This window comes from Mixophyes fleayi, chromosome 5 (assembly GCF_038048845.1).
Source record: "Mixophyes fleayi isolate aMixFle1 chromosome 5, aMixFle1.hap1, whole genome shotgun sequence".
NCBI classification, from domain to species: Eukaryota; Metazoa; Chordata; class Amphibia; order Anura; family Limnodynastidae; genus Mixophyes; species Mixophyes fleayi.
Window position 1 is genome coordinate 138137192 of NC_134406.1, and position 26867 is coordinate 138164058.

Sequence of the window (26867 nt, forward strand, 5' to 3'; positions counted from 1 at the left end):
AGCTGAAGCTACAGGCACACCCTGCGTCGGGCGGGTTGGCAGCAGGTAAGTGAAACCCTCTCTCAGCATAGTGCTGAGAGAGGGGGGGAAGATATCGCAGTGGTTCCCTGAGCTGGCTGCTTCTTAATAAAAGCAGTCATTTTGTTTGTTTAAAGATAAGGTTTCTATTTTTAGCCCAGGGAACAGGGTCAGGCTAGGGTCACTGTCTCAGTGAGCCCTGCTAGGCTCTGGATTGGTTGAGGTGATCGTCATACTTGGACGATAGCCAGTTCAGAGCTGGGCCCTGGGGGGAGTGGTTTCCTCTTGTGCACTCCCCCCCCCCCGCCCCCCCCCCCCCCCCCCCCCCGTGGTAGTCTCTCACTCCTCGTGTGCAGCCATTTTAAAAGCTCCAGCTTCTCCCCTTTTCTATCCTGTATACTGTAAGGTAAAGGGTTGGGGGTGGTTTGTAAAACGTTTGTATTTTTTATAAATTGGGGAGCTTTTGCCTGTCTCGCAGGCTCACTTTCTCTTGTAGTTTGTGTGCTGCTTGTTATCTATATTGTGTGTATTTCACTGTACTGTTTTTGTCCCATCTGTTAACATGTCAGAGAGGGAAAAATCTATGCGTGGTAGGGCTGGTGCTACTATGCTAAGTGTCACCTGTGCTGTCTGTCACGTTAAGTTACCGTCTGGGCAGTCAGGCGCGCAGGCTCTGTGCGTAACCTGTCGGCCCGCGGAGACTACTCCTGTTGAAACAGATGCTGTCTGTTCAAACATGGAGGAGCCTGCCTGGGCTCGGTCTCTTTTTAATACTGTGGACATACTTGCTCAGAGGGTACAGTCTTTAGCTGCTTCATCCTCAGATTCAGCTTCCTCAGCTCAGGTTTTGCCAGTTTCTGCTCCGGTGGTGCCTGTAGAACCAGCCTGGGTACAGGGCTTTGCGTCCTCGGTACAGGGTTTGGTGGCGGTTTCTGCCTCCTTAAGAGAGGACGATAAAATCGGCCGCACCATCTTCCTCAGGTTTTCTTTTTCTTTCCCCGAGCAAATCCTGGATACTTCAGATGTAGGCCAAGCAGCCATGGATGCTGTGTCAATAAATGCCAGATTTTCTGTCCTCATTATAGCCGAGACCCAGGAGTGACGTGGCCCAGCCCAAGGGGCAGCAGCTATGAAAGAACTGCCCTGGGCTAAGTCACTAACAACAGCCATGGCAGAACTCACCCAGGTGATGATACGGTCCGCAGAGGTACTTGAGGTTTTGGTTTCCTACACTGCTACACAATTACTAGCGGCTGCAGGCACATCTTCTCAATCCGATTCAGTTCAGGAAGAGGAACGCCTGCTTACAGTATCACACAGGGCCAAGAGAATCATTTCTGATGCGTCTTCAGGCCGCGATCATGATTCAGACCATTTCATAGAAGACGAGGGTGAAGTAGTCATTGATCTGCAGGAGGATGACTCACTCAGTTCTGTAGATTCTGCCCCTGCCCAAAATGTTGATATCCTCATTCTGGGTATTAGACAGACCTTAGGTTTTGCCCACGGCCCCTACAGGGCTCTCCTAGTTTAAAAAAACCCAAGGCGCAGGTGGTTGCTTTCCCACCATCCCCTCTGAAGATGGTATTCAACGCTTAACAGAGGCCAAATAAGTTTATGATGCCGGACAGATTTAAGTCTCTTTACCCTCTTCCGACAGAGGATTCCATTAAATGGGAGGCTTCCCCTAGAGTTGACACCCTTGTGGCACGTTTGTCTTCCTCTTCGGCTATCCCAACTCAGGAGCAGGTTTCACTAAGGGACCCCACTGATGAGAAGAGCGATCAGGCCTTCTGCTCAGCTTATATTACGGCAGATAGCATGTTTAGACCCACGATGGTGGTTGCCTGGGCTAATAATGCATTGGGCTGAACTGATGGTTAAGGGCATTCAAGACAATACTGCTCGCGCAGAAACCCTTTTTCTTTTTCTTTCTCTGAGCATATCCTGGACACTTCAGATTATGTAGGCCAAGCAGCCATGGATGCTGTGTCAATAAATGCCAGATTTTCTGTCCTCATTATTGCAGCTCACCATAAAAAGCAAACCCTTTACTCTGTTTGGGTCAGAGTTAGAGAAGGTCATTCAGGTGGCCACAGGAAGAAAGAGCAGTGGTTTACCCATGGCCGCAGATAGGCCACGTCAGGGACGGTTTCGGTCCTTTTGTTCCTTTGCCCGGGGCCGGGGTACTCCGTCCAGAGGTCAATCCTCAGCTCCCAGGGGAGCGTATAGCAGAAGTAGGGGCGCCATTAGGTGAGTGACCTTGCGACTAGGTGACATGTCCGCTGCGTGACAATCTTCCCTCAGGGGATTCTGTGGTGGGAGCACATCATCTTCGTTTTCAGGGCCAGTGGTGGACATCCATCACGGATGTTTGGACACGAGGAATTGTGTCCTGGGGCTATGTCATAGTCTTTGTCTAGTTCCCACAATGGAGGTTCTTCACCACTGCAACCCCCCTTTGTCCCCTCAGGCGCAGAGCACTTCAGAAGGCAATCCAGAATTTGCTGGTAGCCGGTAGATCGGCAGTCTATGAAAAAGTTAGATGTGGTCAGGGCTCTCCGTATTTATGTCAAAAGAACATCTCAAATTAGACGAACCGATTCTCTGTTTGTCCTATATGATTCTAACAAAAGAGGCTGGCCAGCCTCTAAACAGTCCATTGCAAGATGGATTACGGCAACTATTAGGCAGGCTTACATAACAGCTAACCTACCTGTGCCGGAGAGACTTACGGCCCATTCCACCAGATCGGTGGGGGCGTCGTGGGCAGCAAGAAATGGGGCTTCTGCTGACCAGCTTTGCAGGGCAGCCACCTGGTCTTCTGTCCACACATTTACCAAATTCTATCAATTTAATGTACTCGCATCTGCGGATGCAGATTTCGCTCGTAGTGCTCTACGAGCGGGGTTTTCAGAGCGGTCCCACCCTTAGAGGGCTGCTTTAAACCGTCCCCATGGTAAGCAGTGTCCCCCAGACTGACTGAAAGAGAAAAGAGGATTTATCTGATTCCGTCTGGGGGACACTGCGATCCCTCCCCTCTGCTTTTCCTCTGTGTGCTCTTGTTTGGTTGACCCTTCTCCTTGGGGCTTTTTAAATTAACTGAGCGGGCAGAGGAAGGGGGGGAGTTATATAGGGGAGGGGTCTGTCAGCAGTGCTAGAAATTAACAAGCTAGGTGCCAACTCCCATGCTCCCCTACACACCCCCCATGGTAAGCAGTGTCCCCCAGACGGAATCAGAAAAACGGATTTAATGTAAGTATATAAATCCTCTTTTTTTACTCGCCTCACCGTAAAATCGATTTCTTACTCATTGGGGTACACTGCGAATATAAAAAAAAAAAAGATTTTTCAAGCTTCTCTTCCTTATACCCTTGGTTAGACAAAACTGGGGCTACAGGAAAGGAGGGGCATAGTAGGGGAGGAGTGTAGAGAACAAAGAAGTTAAGTGCCTAAACTCCTAGCCCCACCTACTATACCCCAATGTCTTGCAGTGTCCACCAATGGAATAAGAGAATTGATTTTACAGTGAGTAAAAATCTTTTTTTCTGTTTTAATGCTGCCACACATGGCTGATTCACAACAAGATTGCTTTCCAGATCTGCTCCATCAGCACTAAGGGGAAGCCGCAGGGTCACTTCTGGGTGATTTTGTTACTTGTTAGCGCTGATGAAAGTTGACAGCACAAACTGGCCTAAATAAGTTGTTTTGCAGAATTTATGACCAATCATTTTCCAATTGATTTGATAATTATGGCTATTAATGGTTTGTATTTGGCCAAGTTAAATCTGATTTGATAACACAAGTTTTGTGTTTTTGTTTTCAGAGAGTTTGCTTGGTATAGATTGTAACTTTGTTTTTTTGTTTTGTTTTTTTTGACATGCAGGGCTGCGACTTTTCCTGTAATTCTTTTCAGAACTTTAAAATACATTTACAACAGACAAATCATGAAACCGTTGAAAAAGTAGTGTCTCAGGTAGGGTACTTTTATATACGTCTCTGCTACATATTTGAAAATGTGTAATTTGTTTTATTTTGTGGTATGCAAATAACATTTCTATGCCTAAACTGCATCCCCAATTGCTCTGCATTCCTGTTTCATTTTTTTTGTATAAAAGTTGCTGTATAGAAATGATGCAATGTTTGCTGCATAATGTCTGTAAAAACAAAAACATTGGGAAGGTTTCTGGAAACACACTTGTATCCTACTGCTGTGTTCTTTTGTAACTTTGTGTCCTAGGCACAAAAATGAATCCTATCCGGAATTGGTGTATGGTAACGGTTTCTCAAAGACTTTGTGGTAATTGGTGCACCAACAACTATGTAATAGGGAAGCAAATCGGATGCTTTAATTTTTAGAATGTGTGAGTAAAGTTAGGGATGTTTGTTACATTCTTTATATCTTGTACATCAGTAAAATGGTATAGATGACATCTTATAGGCAGTTAGATCATCTAAATGCTTGCAAAGCACACAGTTTTTAGGACAAGATAGTGCTGCAAAGTCTTAAATTACAATAGTTCCCAGGGATGCAGCTGCTATGGGCCAGCTGGAGACCTCTCTTCCCATGTATGTAAGTGTTTTTCATCCTCTGTTTGTACATGGAAGGCCTTTTTACTATTTGGCCCACGGACGTCTAGCTACGCCCCTTGAGTGATGAATTTTGGAAGACATTGACCTGACTGCTTGTGAGGACAAAGATTTTGGAGGATAATGTCAAATTGATGCAGAAAGAATGTTGAGTGAAATGCTCCTCTACATGAAGCAACTATCCTACTTGTCTATACTTCTAAAGAAAACCAAACCCCACAAATTTGCATGGTTGTAATGAGTTGCATCACAGTTGTTTTTTTTTTTGTTTTTGTTTTTTTTTTAATTCAAGTACTGATAGTTCAATTTTCTTTATAAATGTTCTGTTCATTGCGCAGACTTTTATTGTATTTTAAACGTTATAAGATTAAAGATCGCAACATACAATAAAGATACTTCTTATAGAAATTAACTTCTGCCTGATGGCTAATCAAATCTGTAAAGATTAAATACATTTCAAATCTTGGTTAAGGAAATGTATTTTTATCATGTGTGAGGTCATTTTTCAGACTTTTATTTTTAGGATTAACAAGTTACGTCTGTCTAAATTCAACTGCAAAAAGTACTAAATGCCATCTTCTTCATTTTGGTTTCAGAAGGCATAAAATTATTGCTTTCCTCAAGCAACACTCCTATCTTAAGTTAATCAGCTGTTCAGGCTGTTTTTAACATGGGATGATATGGGTTGGTGTAGGATGGACTTTAGTTTAGTTCCAACTCCTATGCTGTTTCAAGTAGTAAAGTGAGGGTGTGCTCAGGAGAAGTCATTATACGTGAACCCATAATTATGTATTGTTTATCACCAATGCAGCTAATACAGTGCATGCCTACTGGCTTTATTTGTAGTGCATATGGATGTAAAGCATGACCGTGGAAGAACAGCATTTCCTTATGTCCCTCAGGAGCTTAGTACACCTATACCTTTTTGTTTTGATCTAATTGAACATTAAGTCCAACTTTTTAGAATAAATCAAAATTTGCGGTTAAGGCACAGATATCAGGAAAATGATGGGTATTGGTAAAGGGGGGGGGGGGTTTGAATAACAGCAGGTAATTAGTTTCGTTAATGGACTAAATGCCAGGTAAAGATAAGAATTGCTATATTACATCCCAAATTTTGATTTTTTTTTTTTTTTTTTTTTTTTACCTGAAGAATCCAAACATCCCTTCAGATGAAAATAGGGCTGCATTTCACTATCCCTTCCTTCACTATACGTTAGGAGTGCTACTCCCTGATTGTATTACTTGTTCCAACTTTTTAGAAGTCTTGAGACATGCAGATATTAAAAACAAAAATGTACTCTGCGATTTTGGGTTTTTTGATTTTCTCCATGGAAATTAATTGACTGGCCTTCACACATTTCATGAAGTTTCCCATCTGATAATTATGTTGGCAGTGTTTCCTGGCCATTTTCATATGCTTTATTCCCTTTCAGGTAATACGAATTCCTGCTGAAGGGACTAGAGGTCATTTTAGTTTTAAAGTTGCAGTCCTGGATAGGGTGCAAAATCTCCCTACCTGCAGCTCCTCTCTCGAAAGCATTTGGGGCTGCTCAGTACAGCCATTTTTTCCCTGGGCTCCATCGTTAATCTCACAGCCCTGGTTGTAAGATGCTGCAGAGAGGAGTGAAGCTATTCAGAACACTACGAGGCTGCAAGCATTGAGTTTGCGGCTATCAATTGGTCAGTTCAGCCACAGCATCTCTTGGGTGCTATTTTAAAATTGTGAACTACTAACTTGGGAATACAGCCTTGAGGCTTTTGGTTTTTGTTTTTTACGGATGCAGAGCAATTACCGTAAGATATCCTGGCATATAAATATACAAACTGGTACATGGGTAAAAAGTGTTCTATAGCCCATAGCAACATGTCATACATTTGCTTTAATTTTTCTAAACCCTATTAGAAAAATTACCAAATTAGCTTGAATGTTATGGGTTACAGCTCATCCTGTGCACTAGATTTCATAAATGTGCCTCTCTTCTGATTCTATTTCAGACAACTAAAAATGATCATTGCAAACATTAGGTTATTGATGGTTCTTTTCTTAGTCGTTGGTTGCACTAGGACATTTAGTAAATACGTTTTAAAGCCACTACTAATAGGTGATCTCATTTTTGGGCCTGAAAAATGGAGTACGATACTACATGTAGAGACTATGGGTCTGGATTTAGAAGAATTTGATGTTTGATGCAATAGTGTTTTCAGATGAAGAGTCTGTGTGAGATTGGAGATTGAGAGCAGAATAACAAGGTAAAACTGGAGCTTATGTTCGTGGCATCCCTTAATATCCACATTAACATCCATCTTACATCTAGAGTGTGGTATATTGTTTTCTTATTTGAAACTTGTCTAGAAAGTGTAAATAATGCCAATTTAAAATGTGGAAAATCAATCTTACAAAATGTTTGCTGTCACGTAACTGGAACCCTCTGAAAAGAACTTTCACTATCTTTTGGATTTGGCATCTTTTGCGGATGTGTCTTCCATAATGTGATCCTGTCATCAGACTATCTTACGTTGGTGAAAAACAACGGTCAACTTGATTGCAGTGGCTTAATGTACTTCGGATACTATAGGCCGGCGGTTCCCAGGGGTGCCGCGGGCCAGCCATAGACAAAACAAACACAAAAACTTACCAATCTGCGCAGCGCCGGGACCCAGCATCCACCTCTCTCACGCAGCTTGTCACTGAATGTCGACATTCAGTGACAAGCTGCGTGAGAGAGGTGGATGCTGGGTCCCGGCGCCACGCAGATTGGTAAGTTTTTGTGTTTGTTTTGTCTATGGCTGGCGCGCGGCAGAGGGGACAGAGGAGGGGGGACCAGCATGAGAGGGGGCAGCAGAGGAGGGGGGGGGGGAGACCAGCGTGAGAGGGGGCAGAGGGTCTGGGGGCACAGGGGGGCGTTTTTGCATACAACTATAGAAGTACTTCTGTTCTGACCTAAATACTTATTGCAATTTTTTGACACGGCTACTTCTAAAACAGGACTGCTCAGTAATTATTTTGGGAGGTGTGCCTTGAAAAAATTATGGAGACTCTAAGGGTGCCGTGGACTGCAAAAGTTTGGGAACTACTGTTATAGGCTAAAGAAAGCTGTATCTGGATTTAACTTTGTAAGAATTTTCAACATATTATGGACATGAGGAAAATGAATGTGAATAAAGACAACACTGAACTTACGGAATATTGCAGTCTGGATTTATTTTGAAAAAAATATATGTGGCAGCTAATGAAATGGATTTCGTAGACTGTCATGAATTAGGATCAACCTTTTACTCCATATGTTTAAATGTGGATATGGATCCCATTGCATTGAGAGATATAGAGATATAGATAAAGATATATATATATTCATTAAAAAAAAAAAGGCACTTTTGTCTAGTGTTTGATATGAAATGGTATTTCATGAAATGGACTTGATATGTGTGTTTAAAGACATGCATGATGATGACACAATAACAGCTGTAAAATTTTTATAATGAAGGCTTACAGAAAAGCCTAGGAATACCAACCAGTGATCATTTTGTCTACACAGATGCAATTGTGGGAAGCAATCGAATAAAATGTAACACACGTGATTTAGAAAATCTGGTTATGGAAATAGATGCAATACATTGAACGCTGAGGTGGATTCTTCTAAATGGCTCTCGAAGTCCTGTTGTTAAGCTGATGTTGAGTGATTGGTTTGCCTGGCATCCTGCTCTGTGAAGGACATTAAAACATATTAATAGGCAAGCCGTGCGCTAAATAGAACATGTGTGACAATTATTCCATGTTCCTTTTTAAGAAGAAAAGAATGAAGACCTGGGATGAAATGCTAAAAGTTGACATCTGTAAATGCAGGAGTATGAAGATTAAAGAAATATCTGAAATCCTTCTAGTGGTTTTTGTTATGTTGGTATGCAGTCTGACTATACAAAAAAAGATGGTGATTGTGTGCAAGTCAGAAAGAAATGGTTGATTAATTATTTTCACTTTGGTAAAGTTTGACTTTTCTGTTTTGGTTGGTTCTATAACTTGGATATTTATTCCTAGTTTCTTAATGTTACAGCATTCTTTGTCCATGAATGCAATACTTACGGATTGCAAATCTTGGAAAGATGTTCTTTAACTTTTCATGAATTTGCAGCCTAAAATGTAATATATAGAAGGATTGCATAAAATAAGTATTCATGTTTTCAGGAAAACATGAATTGTAAGTTGGGATAATGCCAAGTGATTCCAGGATTTGACGAAGCTGCAAAATGTTTTTTCTAATCAAGACCTAAAAATGTTTTTTCACAATGGATCCGAGTAACTGACACACATCTGCCTCTTAAAATTGCTTTGGGAATTGCATTATCATCTGGACCTTCTTTTGCATTGGTGGTCAAATTGCAATGACTGTACGTTTCGTTTTTGAACTTCAAAGAAAGGTGTACAATAATTGTAATTATCTTTTATTTTTTTTATCATTGAGGGATCTATTTTTTTTTTTTTTTTCCTTCCCCTTTTCAGGTAAAGTCTAGAAAATGCGACAAGGATTTCTTCCAACATTGAGGAATAATAGGATAGTTAAGGCTTTAACTTTCTCTATTTTCGGAATGGAAAAAGTTGGCTCTTCTACATTTCCAAGTAATTGTAAATGCTTTCATCAGAAGATTAATTGTTTCTTTTCTTTTTGTTTTGGGACTGATTTGCATCTTGACTTTAAAGAATATGAGCACATTAAACAAGCCAGGTAAGTTTAACCTCTTAACTTTTATTTGGGTCCTTACAGTGAAGGCAATCTGCTAACATAGCTTTAAACACTAAAGGATACCCTTTAATAGCTACATAATTCCCTATTTCTAGCTAATACCACAATCTATATGATGTACATGGGCATTTATCATTGAGGGCTCTGAAAGCATTCTACCTGCAATGTTGGATGTGGGTGTAAAAGCTTTTTCACATTAAGGTATTGACACACTTAGCACTGGCCTACTGTTAGGTGTCAAAGTAACAGATCAGATAGTTGATGTACACCCATTCACATATGTTAAGGTCTCCTTCAAATAAATCTAGGGCGTTTGAATCCTGAATCCAATTCCTGAAATTCTTGAAACATCCTCGAGATATAGGAAATAGCAACCAATTCTACTGTGTTAGATGTCTATAGTTGTTCCAAGACTTGGGAACAGAACATTACATTTTCCTAGGGTTTTTTTTTCCGCAAACAATTACATTTATTTAGCCCTATTTTTCAAGTACAGATTAGTACAGAACTTTTTTCTTTCCCTTTTTATTTTTCATTATTATACACAAACTTAGTATATGCCTATCCAGGTGCTACATATGTGCATGTACTGCAGGTTGAACACAGAAAATAGGTATAAAAAAAGAGATTAATATTATTGCTCTTTATGTAGTGTCAATAATATTATACAGTGTTGTACAGCGAATATGCAAATTTAATCATCAAAATTGTTCCTAGTCTGTGGTAGGGATTTAGATTGTTGTCTCCACTCAGAGACTGATGAGAATGAAGTAAGACAAATGAATAAGACTGAGGCTCTTGAGTTTGTGTTAATAAAGTGAAAAAATGTGCATTAAAAAAAACTTTCAAATAAATATTGATACACTAAAGTGGACCCTTTGCAGCTTTCCTTTGAAGTACACCTGCTTGATTTTGCAGGTGTCATATCTTAAAAAAAAAAAAAAAAAAAGTCACAAAGGAGACAAACATAGAGCAATCCAGTATTTTAGAATCGCTAATTCACCCTACTCGCCTTCAGCATAAGACTGAAGTGAGTAGGGTCATGGCAACAATCATCAGTCTTGTCTTTCGCCTTCGTGGAGTTCTGTCCACTTGAATTGATACTGGTTTGAGAGTGGCCATTTCAAAGCTGGGGAACACTTGTGCCATTTCATTAAAAGATAATATATGAAGTACTAATGGAATCGTACAGATAAGCTGGTTCTTATTTTTAGTTTTTGCCTCCTGGTATGCTCCTCCATTATCTTTCACATTTTTGGGCAGAGTTCTGTTTGTCTTGGGAATGAATGTTCTCTGTGCAGCACTATTTTGTAATTTTTTTTTTTTTTTGTAGTCTTTGTTCAACATGCAGTGCAAATACATGTAAATCACCTGTTTGTGCGTGTAAAATAAAACATACTTCGTTTCTTGGCTACATCTGTGTTCTACTAAAGGAGTGACCTGACTGCTGTCAAGTCTGTAGCGTGGTCAAGCATCGTAATGGTAAATTGTTCTGCCACATATTCTTTATATTTTGGTAACGTGCTATACTTCCAGAATCTTTTTTTTTTTTTTTTTCTTTTGTTTAATTAACACCTTTTATTTCTAGATTTATTTTTTTGTCTAAATGCTGCTTTATCGTTCACCAAAACATATGCATGCAGTTTTTTTTTAGGTAACATGCTCTGTACAGAATGCAGATTTGTGGATTCATTCACAGGGTTATTGTCAGTGCGATCATAGCAAGCATCACTGACATGCTTTGCTTGTCAAAGTAGTTGGCAGGCTGCATGATTGGATTCTTTCCCTCCAAGCAAGATCCGTGGTGGCAGCTGTCTCTTGCGCTTTCTGGACCAATGGATCAGATGTTATTCGGACTCATGGGTCGGAGGCATTTTAAAGAGGTTACTTCTTGGACCTCTTGGCGCCTTCATCCAAGTAGTTATTCAACATTCTCCTACCGCAAGACATTGCCAGGAGATTTATCCTCTACTGGGATATTCAGTCCTTATTGATTTCCCTAGTCCAGAAAGAGCAGAAGAGTTTGGGATATTACTCAAACCTGTTTCTTGTACAGAAATCGGACTTTACTTTCAGGCCCATACTGAGCATGAAGTTTCTAAACTTGCACATGCAGGTGGACAAATTCAGAATGGAGTCGGTTTGATTGGTCTTCCACAAAGAGGCGGATTTCTCGCTCAAGTGGACATAAAGAATGTGTATCTCCATATCCCAATCTGGGGAATGGGGATATGACAGCCTTTCCAGGTTTGTGATGGAAAAATCCCATTACCAGTTCAGATATCTATCCTTTAGTCTGGCCACAGCATGAATGATGCATTCACAGAAGTTATGGCGTTCATGGCAGCTCTCAAGGTCAAAAGGACTGACTGTCGTCATTATGTATATGGACAACCTTTTGATAATAGTTAACTCTGCCCCTTTTCTCTTGACCCATTTCCTTTACAGCGGAAACGCTGTAATTGTACGACTGGGCGATTAAACAAAGTTAAGTCCAGCCTTGTCCGAGCTCAGCTTATGATTTTTTTTTTTCTTTTTCTTTTCCTGGGTCTTCTTTTCGAGACCAGTTGTCAGTATTTTTTTTTTTTTTATTTTTTTTTAAGGGGAGAATGGTATCTTGCTTGAAGTGGTGCAGTTTGCTCGCTTCCACTCTGACTTTCCAGAATAAGATTCTAGCCAGGTGGTCAAGGACCAACTGTCCATTGGCAGCATAGTATTTCAGAATGTCGCCACAAACCCTTCTGTGGTTGCTGAAGAGACAAAATATCAGCAAGGGCTATCCCTTTTCATTCTGGCACTGAATCATTGTGAACACAATGCCAGCTTGCAGGCATGGGGAGTCGGTGGGGCAAGACCTTGGATTACAGGTACTCTGTTCCCAAGAGGAGGCAAACGTCCCTTAAACAGTTTTGAGCTCAGAGCAGTTCTAAATACTCAGAGGCTGTTAAAGCCATGACTATTTGAGCTAAGAGATCATCTGAAAAGGCCATTTAAACCCATGATCAAGGCTATAGTCTGGTGTGAGAGCAAAGTAGTACTCACTACTTCTGTTTAAATAGGCACATCTCTTGCCCTTCTCACAAGATGGCCTAGACAGTCTGTTGGAATTAGCCTCTCAAAGTCTGAGTGTCAGCCTTCTCTATCTTCAAGAGAAAACTGTCCTCTACTTCTGAGATGCAGACGTTTCTTCATGGGGTTCTTCACATCCAACCACCTTATGTTCTATCCCTTTTTCCATTTGACATGAATGTGGTCCTTTTAGCGCTACACAAGCTGCCATCTGAGCTTCTTGAATATATTGATCTTGAATGCCTGACCTGGAAGGTGCCCTTTTTACTGCCTGTATCTTTAACTATAATGGTGTTTAAATTGACTGTCCTGTCTTGCAGGATGCAATATGCTGTTTTTCACACTGATAGAGCTGTTCTGCAGACAAAGCCTTCTTTCCAGCCCAAGATAGTGTCTAGATTTTATCTAAACCAGGATATTGTCATCCCGGCTCTAGGCCAAGAACACCTCAGTTGAACAGTTCTTGGCCAGCAACCTGGGCGAGACAGGGCACCGGCGCCCCCCATCTAAGGAGGGGGGTAGGAGGACAGAAAGAGAGAGATTTTAACTTACCAGAGTTTGATGCGTTCCACGGCGGATATTAACGGCGGAAGCATCAAACTCTGGTAAGTTAAAATCTCTCTCTCTCTTCAGCCCTTAAGTGGAACTTAAGAGCTGAAGGCAGGTAGCGGGCAGCTGCTGCGCTCCCTTGGCTTTGCGCCCTGGGCAACGGCACCACTCGCACCACCTTCGTTACGGCACTGGCTATGGACAAAATGTTTTGTGCACAGAAGGATAAAAGACAGGCATTGTCTTTCTAACCCTAAAATTATTTTCTCTATCCTTTTGAGGGATACTGTGTTCCCACTCTCTTTTTGTTTTGTTTGTTTGCTTTTTTTTTGTGGTTTACTGTTTGGCTGATTTAGTTAAGTCCCATACTATGGGCTGTGTTGGTTAAAATACTGAGGTCTTGCAGTGGAGTGGCCCAGAGGGGAAGGTGTAAAGTCCAGACAAGTTTTAATATAATTGGTGCCTTATTCCTAGCACAGTATTTTCTATACTTCATAGTTAAGCAGTGTTCCGCAAATGGATTCAGACAAATGGATTTGGCGGTAAGAACAAAAATCCTTGGGTAATTTTAGTTCCAGCGAAGGACTATCCGTTGGCATGGCGTCGCCTTCCCTACTAAGGAAAGGCTAAACTTTAGGTCATTACCATCAGCATCTGCCTTTTAGGACGCAGTTTTGCGGAACAGAAAGGAGAATCATGTGTCGTCCAGAATTGTGAAGACCTCAGAGTGTTGAAGCAAAGTCCTGAAAGGGTTACAAAACTTTCTAATGACTTCTATTATTCCACTGTCAGACAATGTAAACAGAAAATTTATCACTGTTACCCTCCTCATTCATTCATGATTCATTGAGCAAAAATCACAAGAGCAAATGTGTGCACTACTTAGTGGAGGGAGGGAGGGTAGTGTTGGTGGGGGTTATCGTTAATACTAAAGAGTGATTTGCATGGGAAGATGCCAAATGAAAAAATTACTGCTCTGCCGAAAGGCCATTGCCACCTGTCTTTAGTCTCCCAAAGGGACTTCATTGAACCAAAATGTTACTGTTCTGTGGACGTATGAGACTGAAGTTTAACATTTTGACATATTAGATGTCAAGATACATTTATGCATCATAATAACAGATCTGTCACAAGACTTCAGATGTTACAGGTAAAAACTCTTATTATTCAATATTTGCAGTGGAGGTTTTAAATGAACTATAATTTTTAATTGTAAATGATGCCAGTCATCTTCTTTTGGTTTGAAACTTATTTTATGATTCTGGATTTGACACTTTTAACATTGTTCTGCCATGTAAAAATCAGTTCCGTGGCATCTGTTGGCAGATGTCACAGCAGCATAAAGGTTGGTCACATTAACACATATAAAGGAATATGGTTCTTTGTAAAACCATGGCACTCCTACAGATCAGTCTTATGCTTCATGTACACATGAAACAGATCATCTGTATTGTATTTTTGGATACACAATGAATTTGTTCTGGGTGGGCAAGGCAAAGCAAAGCCACACTCCTCAGAGTGTGTGAAAGTGGGTTGAGACTCCTTATGACTCCCTTTCTGAGTAGGTTGACTTTGTGAAGGAAAGTGACCATACAGATGGGGATGGTGTCCGTTGCTTTCCCCGTCATTAAACTTATGGCAGTAGCACCAGGCTACGCTGAGCTTACAGAATGGGTGGAGACCAAGGTAATTTATCACTTGGATGTGGCATACTCCCTACCTGGTAGAAGTGCCTTTGCCAATCCCCTGACATCAGGCTGCTGACTTCAAAGCAACACTGGGCTGGGGTCATGCCAACTTCCAGGTCATAGACCATCTTTTATATTCAGTAGCTCATACCATAAAAAATAAGGTTGAGGAGTCCATATGATGTCTCAAGTACTTCATGTTAATATTATCTCTATTATATTATATACCTTATATATTACTATTCTATACTTTCTATTATCCCAATATAATATTTACCTCCGATTACCTTTGAAAAGAGAACACATCAAGCATTATACAGTCCCTGATACCTTGGAAATCCCTTGTATGCCTCCTGATTACTTTCCTGTCTATGCATGAGACTACTCTGTGAGAGGAAACAAACATTAGTATTTAATATCTATAGAAGCCCACAACATGTCTGCTGCTAGGGGCAGAAGCCAATTGTGTTGAGTAGGACAACAGCTCTGCCCCTTAGAAGGAGCACTTCGCTCACTTTGTTTGGTTGCTCTTACTGCATGTCTTGCCTTTAGTGGTCTGCTATAGTTTGGGAGCCCCTGCCTAATTAGCCTATAGTGTACTCCTCTTTGGATAAAAATACTAAACTAAAAATTATTCTTTGCACTACATTTTTTTCTGTAGCGTAAATCACTGGTTGGTAACACTGTGTTAGCTGAAAGTTAAGCACTGTATTACGTCCAAAGACTTTCATCTCCATTATGAAGCTTTGCTATTTATTGGAGTATCATATTTTGCAGCCTCAGGCGGGTCCAAGACTGCTTAAAATCCTTAATCACAATGCATAACAATGTGTATTAGGAGATTCTACAGAAGGGGTATCTGTTTGTGAGCAGATGTATGAAAGAAAGTTGCGTTTTTGGAATGGCATTTAAATACTGTTTTTAAAGTATTGTGGCATGATTGAAGCAGACATTAATGCTCATAAAGAGTTGTAGCAGTTCAGAATATCACAAATTTCTTCTAAATTGATGTGCAGTATTGATAAACGATTACAAGAAACTTTTGTTTGCTCCCCACTACTGAATCTAATGAATGTGTCCTATTAAAAATGCAGGATAAGACACCCCCACTACCCCAGCCTCTTTTCCAAGAAAAAGGCTTGTTTACTAATATTGCCTTTAGGTACAAAATTTGCGCACTCCTACAGCAGCTAATCACCAGTAAGCTTTTATCTTTCTAGTACAAGTTGGTCATTTACAAACCACAAATCCTGTGAATCCACAATGCTGTTTTCTGCCAATTGCATCCAAGATACACTTCACTTTCATTACAGGGGTGTTTCCAACCTAATACTGCTTGGTGGTTGCTCCAGGAATTGCACATGGTGGAAATACTAAAATCAAAGTGAATCTACTGCCACTTTAGGGACGATTTTTTCCATTCATTATAACCTTTTAGTTATTTGCTTTCAGGTGCATAATTGAAAAACAATGGAATATGTTCAAAAAATACATCAATAAGTAATTTTGTGCTTTTATTTAATACGTTTTCATCTATTAGATGATTAGATCCCATCAGTTGGATCATGTTAATGAAGGATTACTTTCACACACTTATCACTACTGTACGCTATTAAGATGTGGTAATAACCATCCATAGTTTGTAATGGGTGGGGATGACGAATTTATTTTAGTTCCAGTGGAAAGTCAAGTTAATAATGAACAATCTATTATGTTTATGCTTTATATATGAAACATGTAACTTTGATCTACTTTTTGCATAATATCTTTATAATGCATTAGGCAGTACCCCCTGGTTTTGCATTCCAAATAGATTCAGTAGACTGAATCTATTTGGGCTTTTATCTCAACTTTAGGCTGGAATAGTACTTTTGTTTGAACATTAAGAATAGATTTATGCAATGTGCTAAGCCTATCTATTTGATGCACTGTTTTTAACAGAAAGTAGGTGGTTTCAAGATTAAACATTTTACAAAACCATGCCTAACATTGTATAATGAACTGGATAATCCGCCTAAGCACTGAATTTATTTATTTTTTCCTCTTTTGGGATGGTTTCGAATAAACTCTTTGTTGCATAGAACAAGACGTTCTTATGCTGTTAATCATTTAAAACTTCCTTAACGCAACATTGTAGGGAGCTATGTATTTTGTTGTGTTCTTAAACTGTAGTCACTAACTATTTTCTAATAGCTATATTCCCATTGACTGCCATAGATGAGTAACACCACTGCTTATCTGAGGAGATTACGAGACCAAAAGTTTGTTTAGCATCCAGCCCCAGGACTTGAAAAGATTCTTTGGTGAACTTGTTAAGGGAAAATGCCTTTTGGGCTGTAAAATATGGACAGTGTGTGTGAGGAGAAAAATGTTTGCCAAACCTGAACATTTCTCAATGTTGACACTGGTAACAGCATCACCTATGTTTTGAAGCAGCAAAGATTGACATTACTTCCAAATTGTAGGTTATGCAAGTTAATTTTGTTCCATCTAAGAATAAATACCTAACGGACTTAATATTTGCCAGGGGCTGTACCTTTGAGGCACATGCCAGGAGTATTATCTTGATATCAATTTTCACAAAAGAATAGACCATGTTATTTACCAGTTTATTTTTTTTTTCACCTGGTCTTTGCAGTTGCATGTTTACTTTGACAGATTTTTTACTTCTTGGCATACGGACACATTTTTTGTTAGTTTCAATTACTAATGCCAGTGAATGTGGGCATGTTGCATCTGTAAGGAAAGTTATCTAGCAATGTTTCTGTTTGTGCTATACATAAGCTGTGGTCCCACTGCACCTAAATGCCTGAATACATCAAAAAGTCTCCTATAATATTTGTTTTAAAAAAAAATCCAGGGACTAAAAAAAATATGAAGTCTCCCCCGCCAGTAATTATATACTTGGTCTGATCAGCCATGTCAATAACCAGTATCTACATTGGTTTACATTTAAACTCCCAGCTGTGAGCACAGAAACATTGAGGGGACTGTGGGGGCGAATCTCTCCTTACACATTAAACTGGGTATTAGACATCTATGTTTTTACTAGTTGTCAGGGGTGGTTTATTACATAAATGAAAAACTAAAATAAAATGGGTGAAATTCTTAAAAGTATAACAAATAAAGATATAGTCATAATTGAGCATTTACTTTTTTCTTTTCCTTTTGTTTGTTCATTATAGAACAAGAAAGGGTATATAAAAACAGACCTTACCCAGGGACAACTTGGAGCCTAAAGTCAAAAATTACAGTTAATAGCTTTCTTAATCGCGTACAAATGTCTAACATTTTGTATTGGGGGAAAATTTGTGCCTCTACCACAAGCAGCTAATGCTTATTTAGAGACTGTTTTCCCTTACCTTATTAACTAGCAGGAATAATATTTTTTGTTTGTATTGTACACAATGTATGAGTTATGCCATCTTCTGTACACTTATATCATCTTATTGCTACAATTGTATTTTACAATAAGCTATGCTTTAGCACGGTCTTATAGTTTCAATATAAAATACAATACTTAGGATTTGACTTGAAGATGGTGTAATGAATACATGTTTAAGAATAAGAGATTTACTGTTCTAGTCAATGGTGCAAGCTCAAAGAAAAAGTGTGTAATGGCTTATTTTATATTTTAGATAATAAGAAACAATGGCTCTCTTGTGGACAAAATTCTAAATACAAATTTGAAGCTTTTTGGTTGAAAAACTTCCACCATTATTCAGCAAGATGACATCTTACTGAATGTCGCTTCCCTTCTATTAACCTGAAAGCTGCTTTATACTTTAAATACACGCAATGCCATCCAGTTGCATGCTGGTTTAGCTATACAACCGTACATGCATGGTGGCATTCTATTGGGCGCTGTCATGTATATAGAAAGTGTAGAACTATTTTAGGGAAGGGAATGAGCAGCTAAAATTTTCTACTTGTTGACACTTTGCTTGTTAGCGCCAGCTCATGGTGTGTTGTTTTGGTTTGTTTTTTTTTATATAGTTTCATTCAGATCAAAAGATGTTTTGTATTTCTCCCCATTAACCCACCACTCATTAGATGGCTAGGAATGATTTCTAACAGGACTAATTCAATAAAAGGATTAAATGAAATGTATATGGTAGAAAATAACCTTACATGTTAATGAATGTAGGACATAAAACAACGAAAATGCAATATATTGTGAATGTCACAAGGTGCCTTCTATCTGAAGTATAGTGACCTGTTATAAATAATGAAACGCAGCAGTTGGAATATCCGAAAATACTATTTTTTCTTTTTTTTTTCTTTTAACGATTGTAGCCAGCACAGTACTTCTAAATGTGCGCATTCCTTATATATGTTCAATGTTACAGCTTATTTCTTTTTACATTTAAGAAAACCAGAATTTGAATTCTACAAAAGAACCAGGTATAAAAAAAAAACCTTTTATTTTTTTTTATATACGTACACTCAAACTTTTTGTACTTGTATGTGGGGATGCATTTATCTGGAATATGTGGGATATGTGATTTTTCAGAGTAAGGGTTTTAACCATAATTTGGAGACCCACTAATAAAACATTTCAAAAGAAAGAGGAAGCACTGTGCTTTTGTGAATAATCTCACCGAAAATCATTCAAAGTGAGAACTAGTTGTCAGTAATTGTAACCAGCCGCTTTAATTCTGTGAACAGTCTTTATATATGTTCAAATTTATAGCTTTATTTATTTTTTAAGAAACCTTATTTTGCTAAGAGAAAAATAAGATGTCCAACATTGCCAAAATGTTAAGAATAATCAACTCTGCTCTTATCTAGCTGTTGTGCCCAGCCTAGGAGGGTTCAAAGGGTATTTAATCTCTCCACAGTAGCTCACGCTGCTTCTGTATCCACAATCGCTGTGGAGGAAACTGTTGAAGTGGGGATAACAAAAGTCATAAATAGCCAACATCCCCAGCAGACCTCACCCCACATGCCCATCAGCCTCCCCCAAATTGTATTAAATCTAATTCTCACTCTCAGCCTCCCATATTTCTAGGACCACATCTCATAGATATGCTGTTCAGTTTTTAGTCCTGTACTACATTATATTGTGCCTTGAAATATATACTTTTTTATAACAATGTGTCCCTTACTCACTACTTACCTACTTACAGCAGACAGACTCACTGGAATACGCGAAAAAAGGAAGGCAAAAGAGTGCGCTCCACTGTCGTCCTTGATTGGATTGACTGCACACTGTGACCTCCCTGTGTTGTGCAGAGGAGGTCACATGACCGGTCCCCAGCCAGCGCAACTCCCCGAACTGCACCTGCCGGTGCCTGAAGGATCGGAGCGCTGGCTGGGGACTGATCTGCCCCTGCCAGCATCGGGGCTGCATTTTCAAGTTAAAAGAGCCGCATGCGGCTCGGAACCGCAGGTTGGCCGTCCCTGATCTAGAATACTTGGGCGTTGGAGTTTTTTCGATAAGGGTTTAATCCATGATTTGGAAACCCACAAATGACTGAAATGTTTCACATGATGCCCTGGTATTTGCACTTTGTGTAGCACAGCTCCGTAACTGCAGGAGGAAACTCTGTGATCATACCTCTGTGTATGGCATCACCAAGCAGCATTCAAAGTGGCCAATTGTTAGTTATTTCAATCAACAACCTCTTTACTTCTAAATGTGAGCAGTCCATGTATAAAAATTGTTACAGCTGATTTCTTTTTACATTTCAGAATTCCAGAAGATAAACGTCACAAAGATTTCAGGTATAGAAAACTGTTTTCATATATACGATCACTTGGGCTTTATATACTTGTGTGTGGTGGTGCATTTATCCAGAATGTTTGGGACTTTCAGATTAAGGGTGTTATTCATAAATTGGAGGCCTCTATTAAAACACTACGGGGGGTATTCAATTGACGGCGGGATCGCCGAAAATCCCGCTCTCAGAGAATATTACCGTTGAAATCCAGCGAGTAATTACGGTATTAACGGTAATATTCTTTGAGCGCGGGATTTTCGGCGATCCCGCCGTCAATTGAATACCCCCCTACGTTTTTCTACATAATACCTCTGGCATTCCTTTTCTCATTAATTTGATTTCTGAACACAACTCTGTTACTAGTGGAGGAAGCACACTGAAAACTAGTTGTTGGTAATTGTAACCCTCTTTACTTCTGAATGTGAGCAGTCCTCATATACATTTTAATATTATAGCTTAATTTCTTTTAACATTTCAGAAAATCAGAAGATGAACACTACAAAATATCCAGGTATAGAAAATTATTATTTTATATATACTTTTATGTAGGGGTTGCATTTATCTAAAATACTTGGGTGTTGGAGTTTTCTCGATTTAAATGTTTAATCCATAATTTTGGAAACCCACAAATGACTGAAATGTTTGCCCTGGCATTTACACTTTGTTTAGCACAGCTCAGTAACTCCAGGAGGAATCACTCCGATCATATTTACATGTGTGACCTCACAAAGCATGCAACCAACCTTTTTACTGGATTACTAAATATGAGCAGTCGTCCTGTGCATTCAGTGTTACAGCTTATTTCTTTTTACATTTCAGAAATGCAGAAGATGAACACCACAATGATTCCAGGTATCAAAAACTACTACTTCTCTAACATCCTATGGGGGGCACTGGAATCACAATGAGCTATGGCTGTGGTGTGAGGTGCTCTGGCACTGTAAATAAATCTTTAATGGCATGTATTTCCCGCTCCACCTTTTGGGGCAGATTCAATTAACTGCGATGCTCCGAGTAACATCTCGGCTGCGCATTTTTACTGTTTATACGGTAATAAGTAACACTCACTTTTGTGCGTGTCTCTCTGGGGCGCAAGCAAAAGTGAGCGGATATTTCACTAAAAAAATCGTGTCTCAAGGCTGTTCCGGGACACTTGCGCCAATTTTGTTTTTACAATTGAATCTGCCCCTTAGTGTCTAATCTAGTCAGTTTAAGTTCCTGCAGGAATAGGCTGCGAGAGAGTTTATTATGGAATTCTTTATCGGTGTGGAGGGCAGGAGCCTTTTCTCTTTTAATATAAACTGGAGGAGAGACTAGCGATATTTTGTCTCACTAGGGCTGCCATTTTGGCCACCCCATGCTGTGCTGGCAGAAATCACAGGCCGTCCATTGGACAGAGCCCCATCACAGATATAATGGAGGGAGGTACTTCTGCACATAATACCTCATCTTTTGCCAATAACTCGGCAGACACTAGTTTTTGCAGCTGCAGAGACCTAAGGGCAGTACTTGAAGGCTCCAGACAGATAAGCCTGCATTGTTTCCTCTCCTTCCTATACCTTGCTATATATATTGAGTTGTAAAACGGAGTTATTTTGTTTTTCTGTGCTCACTTTATTAACAATTGTTAACTGATGGCATTCTTTTTTTTGGGGTCATTAGATCTTCTGGGCAGTGTAAAATACATGTGTATCCTTGGAATTTTACAGCATCCCTCTCTTAGAGTGTGGGTTTCATAGCTGTTTCGATCTACTTACATACTGGTCCTGCACCCTCTTCAGTGAGTGTGTGGATGACTTTTGTGGTTTAACATAGCTGCAATGTGGATTGTGCTTCAATGTTCACAGTTGGACTCAGAGACCTTGTGCTCTGCGTGTGAAGGGGAGGCTCAGTGCCTGAGGGTGGGGGGTCCCACCAGAAGTGGGTGGATTTGTTTCTGCATGATCCATTGTTCAGGCCATGACAGAATTGACAACTAATTGTTACTGTCTTCCTCAATGATGGAGGAAGATGCCTCTTCTCAGTTAGTAAGGGCTGTGCTCAAGATGATCCAACAAGTTCTGAACATTCAGGACAGCTAGGAACCTGTAGTTCAGCCCTCATTCCTCTTTAAGCGTCAAAAGAAGGTTATGATCACCTTCCCATCTCCCTGATTGGTGGATCTTTTATGCGAAGCATGGTGGCATCCAGATCACAGGTTTCAGGTATCCCTCAGCTTTCAGTCAATGTACCTTCAGCTTAGTATGGACACACTAAAGTGGGAATATCTTCCCAAGGTAGATGCGGTTGCAGCACGCCTATACAGATTCTCCACAATCCTGGTTCCTAGAGCTGATATCCTAAAATTGCTCCTAGTGTCTGTCTGTGTTGGGGAATTTAGACTGTAAGCTCCAATGGGGTAGGGACTGATGTGAGTGAGTTCTCTGTACAGCGCTGCGGAATTAGTGGCCCTATAAAAACAGCTGATGATGAAAGTGATGGCACTGAAAAAAAAATGCTTGTAACCCTTAAGTCCACTTTTTCTGCAGCAGGTGCTATGCTCCGCCTCATTTTAGTCTCTGCTTGGGTAAGCAAGGCGGTGGAATGGTGGGCTAACCAACTGATGGAGGGTCTGCATTCAGAATGACCCAGATATAAGTTACCTTTACCCTCTGAACACATCTGAGGTGCAACAGGGTTTCTAGGAAATCCCACCATTAATGCTAGCTTGCCAGGGCCAGGATCTCTGCAACTGTTGCCTGTCACGCTCTCTTGTTAGCAGGGGAAGGGGGGATGTTTGGGGTGAACTTGTTCGACCTATCTAATGATTTGATGACCATATGGCGTTACAGACTGGACACGAACCTGGGTGCCTGCCTACTCCTGTACCAGGAAAATGGTTCAATTCACTATCGGACACTTGCGGAAGAAGGGCATCATCTCAAGTGGATATGTGATAGACCTCAAGGGATCTCCCCAGCAGCAATTTGTTTTTCCATGGTCCCACCAGAAAAACTATTTAGTCTCTCCTGTTTCCAAATTTATCTCTTCAGTTCCAGAAAAGGAGAGTGAGAGTTTTTTTTGTTTTTTGTTTTTTTTCAAAATTTTTAGTCCAGAACCAGACTGGGGTCATTCCACATCAACACAGGGTTTCAAACTGACAATTTCAGATTGTAATGAAGTGTGGTATAATAAATGCTGTCATGGGTGTAAAGAAAACCCCCAAATATTAATTTAAATTGCTAGAGCTCCCAATGGATCATTTATATTGGGCAGCAAGTGAACAGTCAGTTCCTGAAATTGGTGTGTTGGAAGCAGGAAAAATGGGCAAGTGTAAGGATTTTAGCGACTTTGACAAGGGCCAAATTGTGATGGTTAAAGGACTAGGTCAGAGCAGTTACAAAATGGTAGGTCTTGTGGGATGTTCCCAATATGCAGTGGTTAATGCCTACCAAAAGTGGTCCAATGAAGGGTAAGTGGCGACAGGTTCGTGGTCGCCCAAGGCACATTGATGTGTGTGGGGAGCGAAGGCTAACCCATCTGCCCCAATGCCACAGAAGCTCGGGTCACTGTAGCTCAGATTGCTTAAAAAGTTAATGCTGGCTATGATAGAAAGGTGTCAGAACACATAGTGCATCACAGTTTGCTGCATATGGGACTGTGTAGCTACTGACCTGTCAGAGTGCCCATGCTGACGCTTGTCCACCACCTACAATGGGCATGTGAGCGCCAGAACTGGACCATGGAGCAATGGAAGAAGGTGGCCTGGTCTGATGAATCACGTTTTCTTTCACATCTGCGGGGAAAAAAATGGCACCAGAATGTATTATGTGAAGAGAAGGCAAGCCGGCGGAGGCAGTGTGATGCTCTGGGCAATGGTCTGCTTGCAAACCTCTAGTCCTGGCATTCATGTGGATGTTACGTCGACAGGTACAACCTACCTAAACATTGTTGCAGACCAAGTACACCCACTTATGGCAACTGTATTCCTTGATGGTAGTGGCCTCTTTCAGCAGGATATGCACCGTGTCACACTGCAAAAATTGTTCAGGAATGGTTTGAGAAAAAAAAAAATTCAAGGTGTTGACTTTGCCTCCAAATTTCCAAGATCTGAATCTGATCGAGCATGTGTGGGATGTGCTGGAAAAACAAGTTTGAGCAATGGAGGCCCAACCTCGCAAATAACCAGATTTAAAGGATCTGCTGCTAACATCTTTGTGCCTGATACCACAGGACACTTCTGAGGTCTTGTGGCGTTCATGCCTTGATGCGCTGTTGTGGTGGCTTGAAGGGGACCTTCACAATAGTTGACAGGTGGTTTTAATGTTGTGGCTGATCGGTATATACATATACACACATACATTCAGTGTTAAAGCTTTATTTCGTTTTACATTTCAGAAAACCAGAAGATGAACATCATAAAGATTCCAGGTATACAAAATTACTATTTTTATATGTACATACAGTACAATTTTACTGTTGTATACTTGTATGTTGAGGTGCATGTATCCAGAATGTTTGAGACTTGGAAGTTTCTAAATAAGGGTATTACCCATAATTTGGAGTCCCACTATTGAAACACTTAAAAAAAATGTTTTTTTTTCACATAATACCTCTGGCATTCCTTTCCTCGTTACCTTTGTTACTGAACACAAATCGGTAACTGCAAGAGGAAGCACTCTGTGATCATGTCTGTGTCATTCAAAGTGACTGCTTTTTAGTAATTGCAAACAATCTATTTACATCTAAATGTGAGTAGTCCTTGTATACATTCAGTGTTACAGCTTATTACTTTTTACATTTCAGAAATCCAGAAGATGAACATCACAATTCCAGGTATAGAAAACTATTTTTTTTTTTTTTTTATATGTATACAATTGTACTATTCATATACTAGTATGTTAAGGTGCATGTATCCAGAATGTTTGAACTTGCCATTTCCTGAATAAAGGATTCATTATTTGGAGACAGACTAATAATAAGTCTTAAAAATGATCCTTTTATTTATTTCTCCTCTTCTTCATGCATTGCCTCTAGCATTTGTAGGATGTCAGAGCATCCTTTTAGAGTGAAATTTTAATCAACCTCTTTACTTCTGAGCAGTCCTCATATACATTCAATATAATAGCTTTATTTCTTTTTACATTTAAAGAAACCCAGAAGATGAACACCACAAAATATCCAGGTATAGAAATGTATTGCTTTATATATACTTGATTGTAGGGGTTGCATTTATCTAGAATACTTGGGCGTTGGAGTTTTTTCGATAAGGGTTTAATCCATGATTTGGAAACCCACAAATGACTGAAATGTTTCACATGATGCCCTGGTATTTACACTTTGTGTAGCACAGTGTAGTAAGTGCAGCAGGAAACTCTGATCATACCTGTGTGTATGGCATCATTCAAAGTGGCCAAATGTTAGTAATCGCAACCTCTTTGCTTCTAAATGTGAGCAGTCCTCGTATCAAAATTGTTATAGCTGATTTCTTTTTATATTTCAGAAATCCAGAAGATGAACATTACTAAGATTTCAGGTATAGAAAACTACTATTTTCATATATACAATCACTTGTGCTTTATAAACTTGTGTGTAGTGGTGCATTGTAACCAGAATATTTGGGACTTTCTGAATAAGGGTGATATCCATAATTTGGAGTCCCTCTATTTAAACAATTACAAATGATAGATTTTTCTATGTGATACCACTGGTATTCCTTTCCTCATTAATTTGATTTCTGAACACAACGCTGTTACTAGAAGAGGAAGCACACTGAAAACTAGTTGTTAGTAATTGCAGCTCTCCTCTTTACTTCTGAATGTGAGTAATCCTCATATACATTCAATATTATGGCTTTATTTCTCTTTCATACTATATGGGGAACACTGCTACCGTGGGTTGAATGAGGGGAGTGTGGAGTTGGCACTTAGCTAGTTAACTTGTTTAATGTATCAATGCTGACAGACCCATTCCCTATGCAACCCCCTGTAGCTTCTCAGTTTAGTTTAAGTGCCCAAGGGAGTTGGGCTGGACTATACCAAGTTCCTCCCTCAGTGATAGGAGGGAGGAATCTTGTTTACGCTGCACAAATTCATTAGGACAATGAGCGAAGGATAGATCATGGCGGTGGACTGTTAAAACAAGAGGAAGCAGCCATCGATTCCACAAACGGACAGGAAAGTTCGGGGGGTGGAGCTAATGCATATAGAGCTCCCCCACCTCTGCTTGGATTTTTGAACTCTCCCATATGCATTCCAAGAGACTGCCCAGAAAGACAGCAGATTCTTCTCAGCCTGATATTGGGGACACTGCTGACTGACTCCTCTCCTGCATATCTGTCTTAGCTGGAAGGCTAAATACCAAACATTATTTCTCCTCCTATCTGGGGGACACTGCTACCATGGGGTTGTATGAGGGAACATGGAGTAGGCACTCAAATAGTTAACTTATTTAACTTCCTGCTGACAAGCTATATCCCCTTTGCAATCCCGTGCAAACTTCATTGTGTT

General features: G+C 40.0%; 1 protein-coding gene and 1 long non-coding RNA gene across 14 annotated transcripts in view; both read left to right on the top strand.

Annotated features, from left to right (window-relative positions):
- Positions 1–26867, top strand: part of LOC142157744 (uncharacterized) — a 354118-nt gene that overhangs the window by 147367 nt on the left and 179884 nt on the right. The gene's annotated exons all lie outside the window — the stretch shown is intronic.
- The window catches only part of LOC142158668 (uncharacterized), a 111878-nt gene that overhangs the window by 18820 nt on the left and 66191 nt on the right, over positions 1–26867 (top strand). For 5 of the 13 annotated variants that reach the window (XM_075212857.1, XM_075212860.1, XM_075212866.1 and 2 more), the window contains exons 5-14: positions 3905–3994; positions 9308–9332; positions 19028–19060; positions 20351–20383; positions 20858–20890; positions 21199–21231; positions 24757–24789; positions 25165–25194; positions 25511–25543; positions 25862–25894. In XM_075212857.1, coding sequence (XP_075068958.1) covers positions 3905–3994; positions 9308–9332; positions 19028–19060; positions 20351–20383; positions 20858–20890; positions 21199–21231; positions 24757–24789; positions 25165–25194; positions 25511–25543; positions 25862–25894 — 376 coding nt within the window. Of the gene's footprint in view, positions 1–3904; positions 3995–9307; positions 9333–19027; positions 19061–20350; positions 20384–20857; positions 20891–21198; positions 21232–24756; positions 24790–25164; positions 25195–25510; positions 25544–25861; positions 25895–26867 lie in introns of those variants that run through there. The other 8 variants (XM_075212858.1, XM_075212862.1, XM_075212867.1 and 5 more) reach the window with 4 other exon arrangements.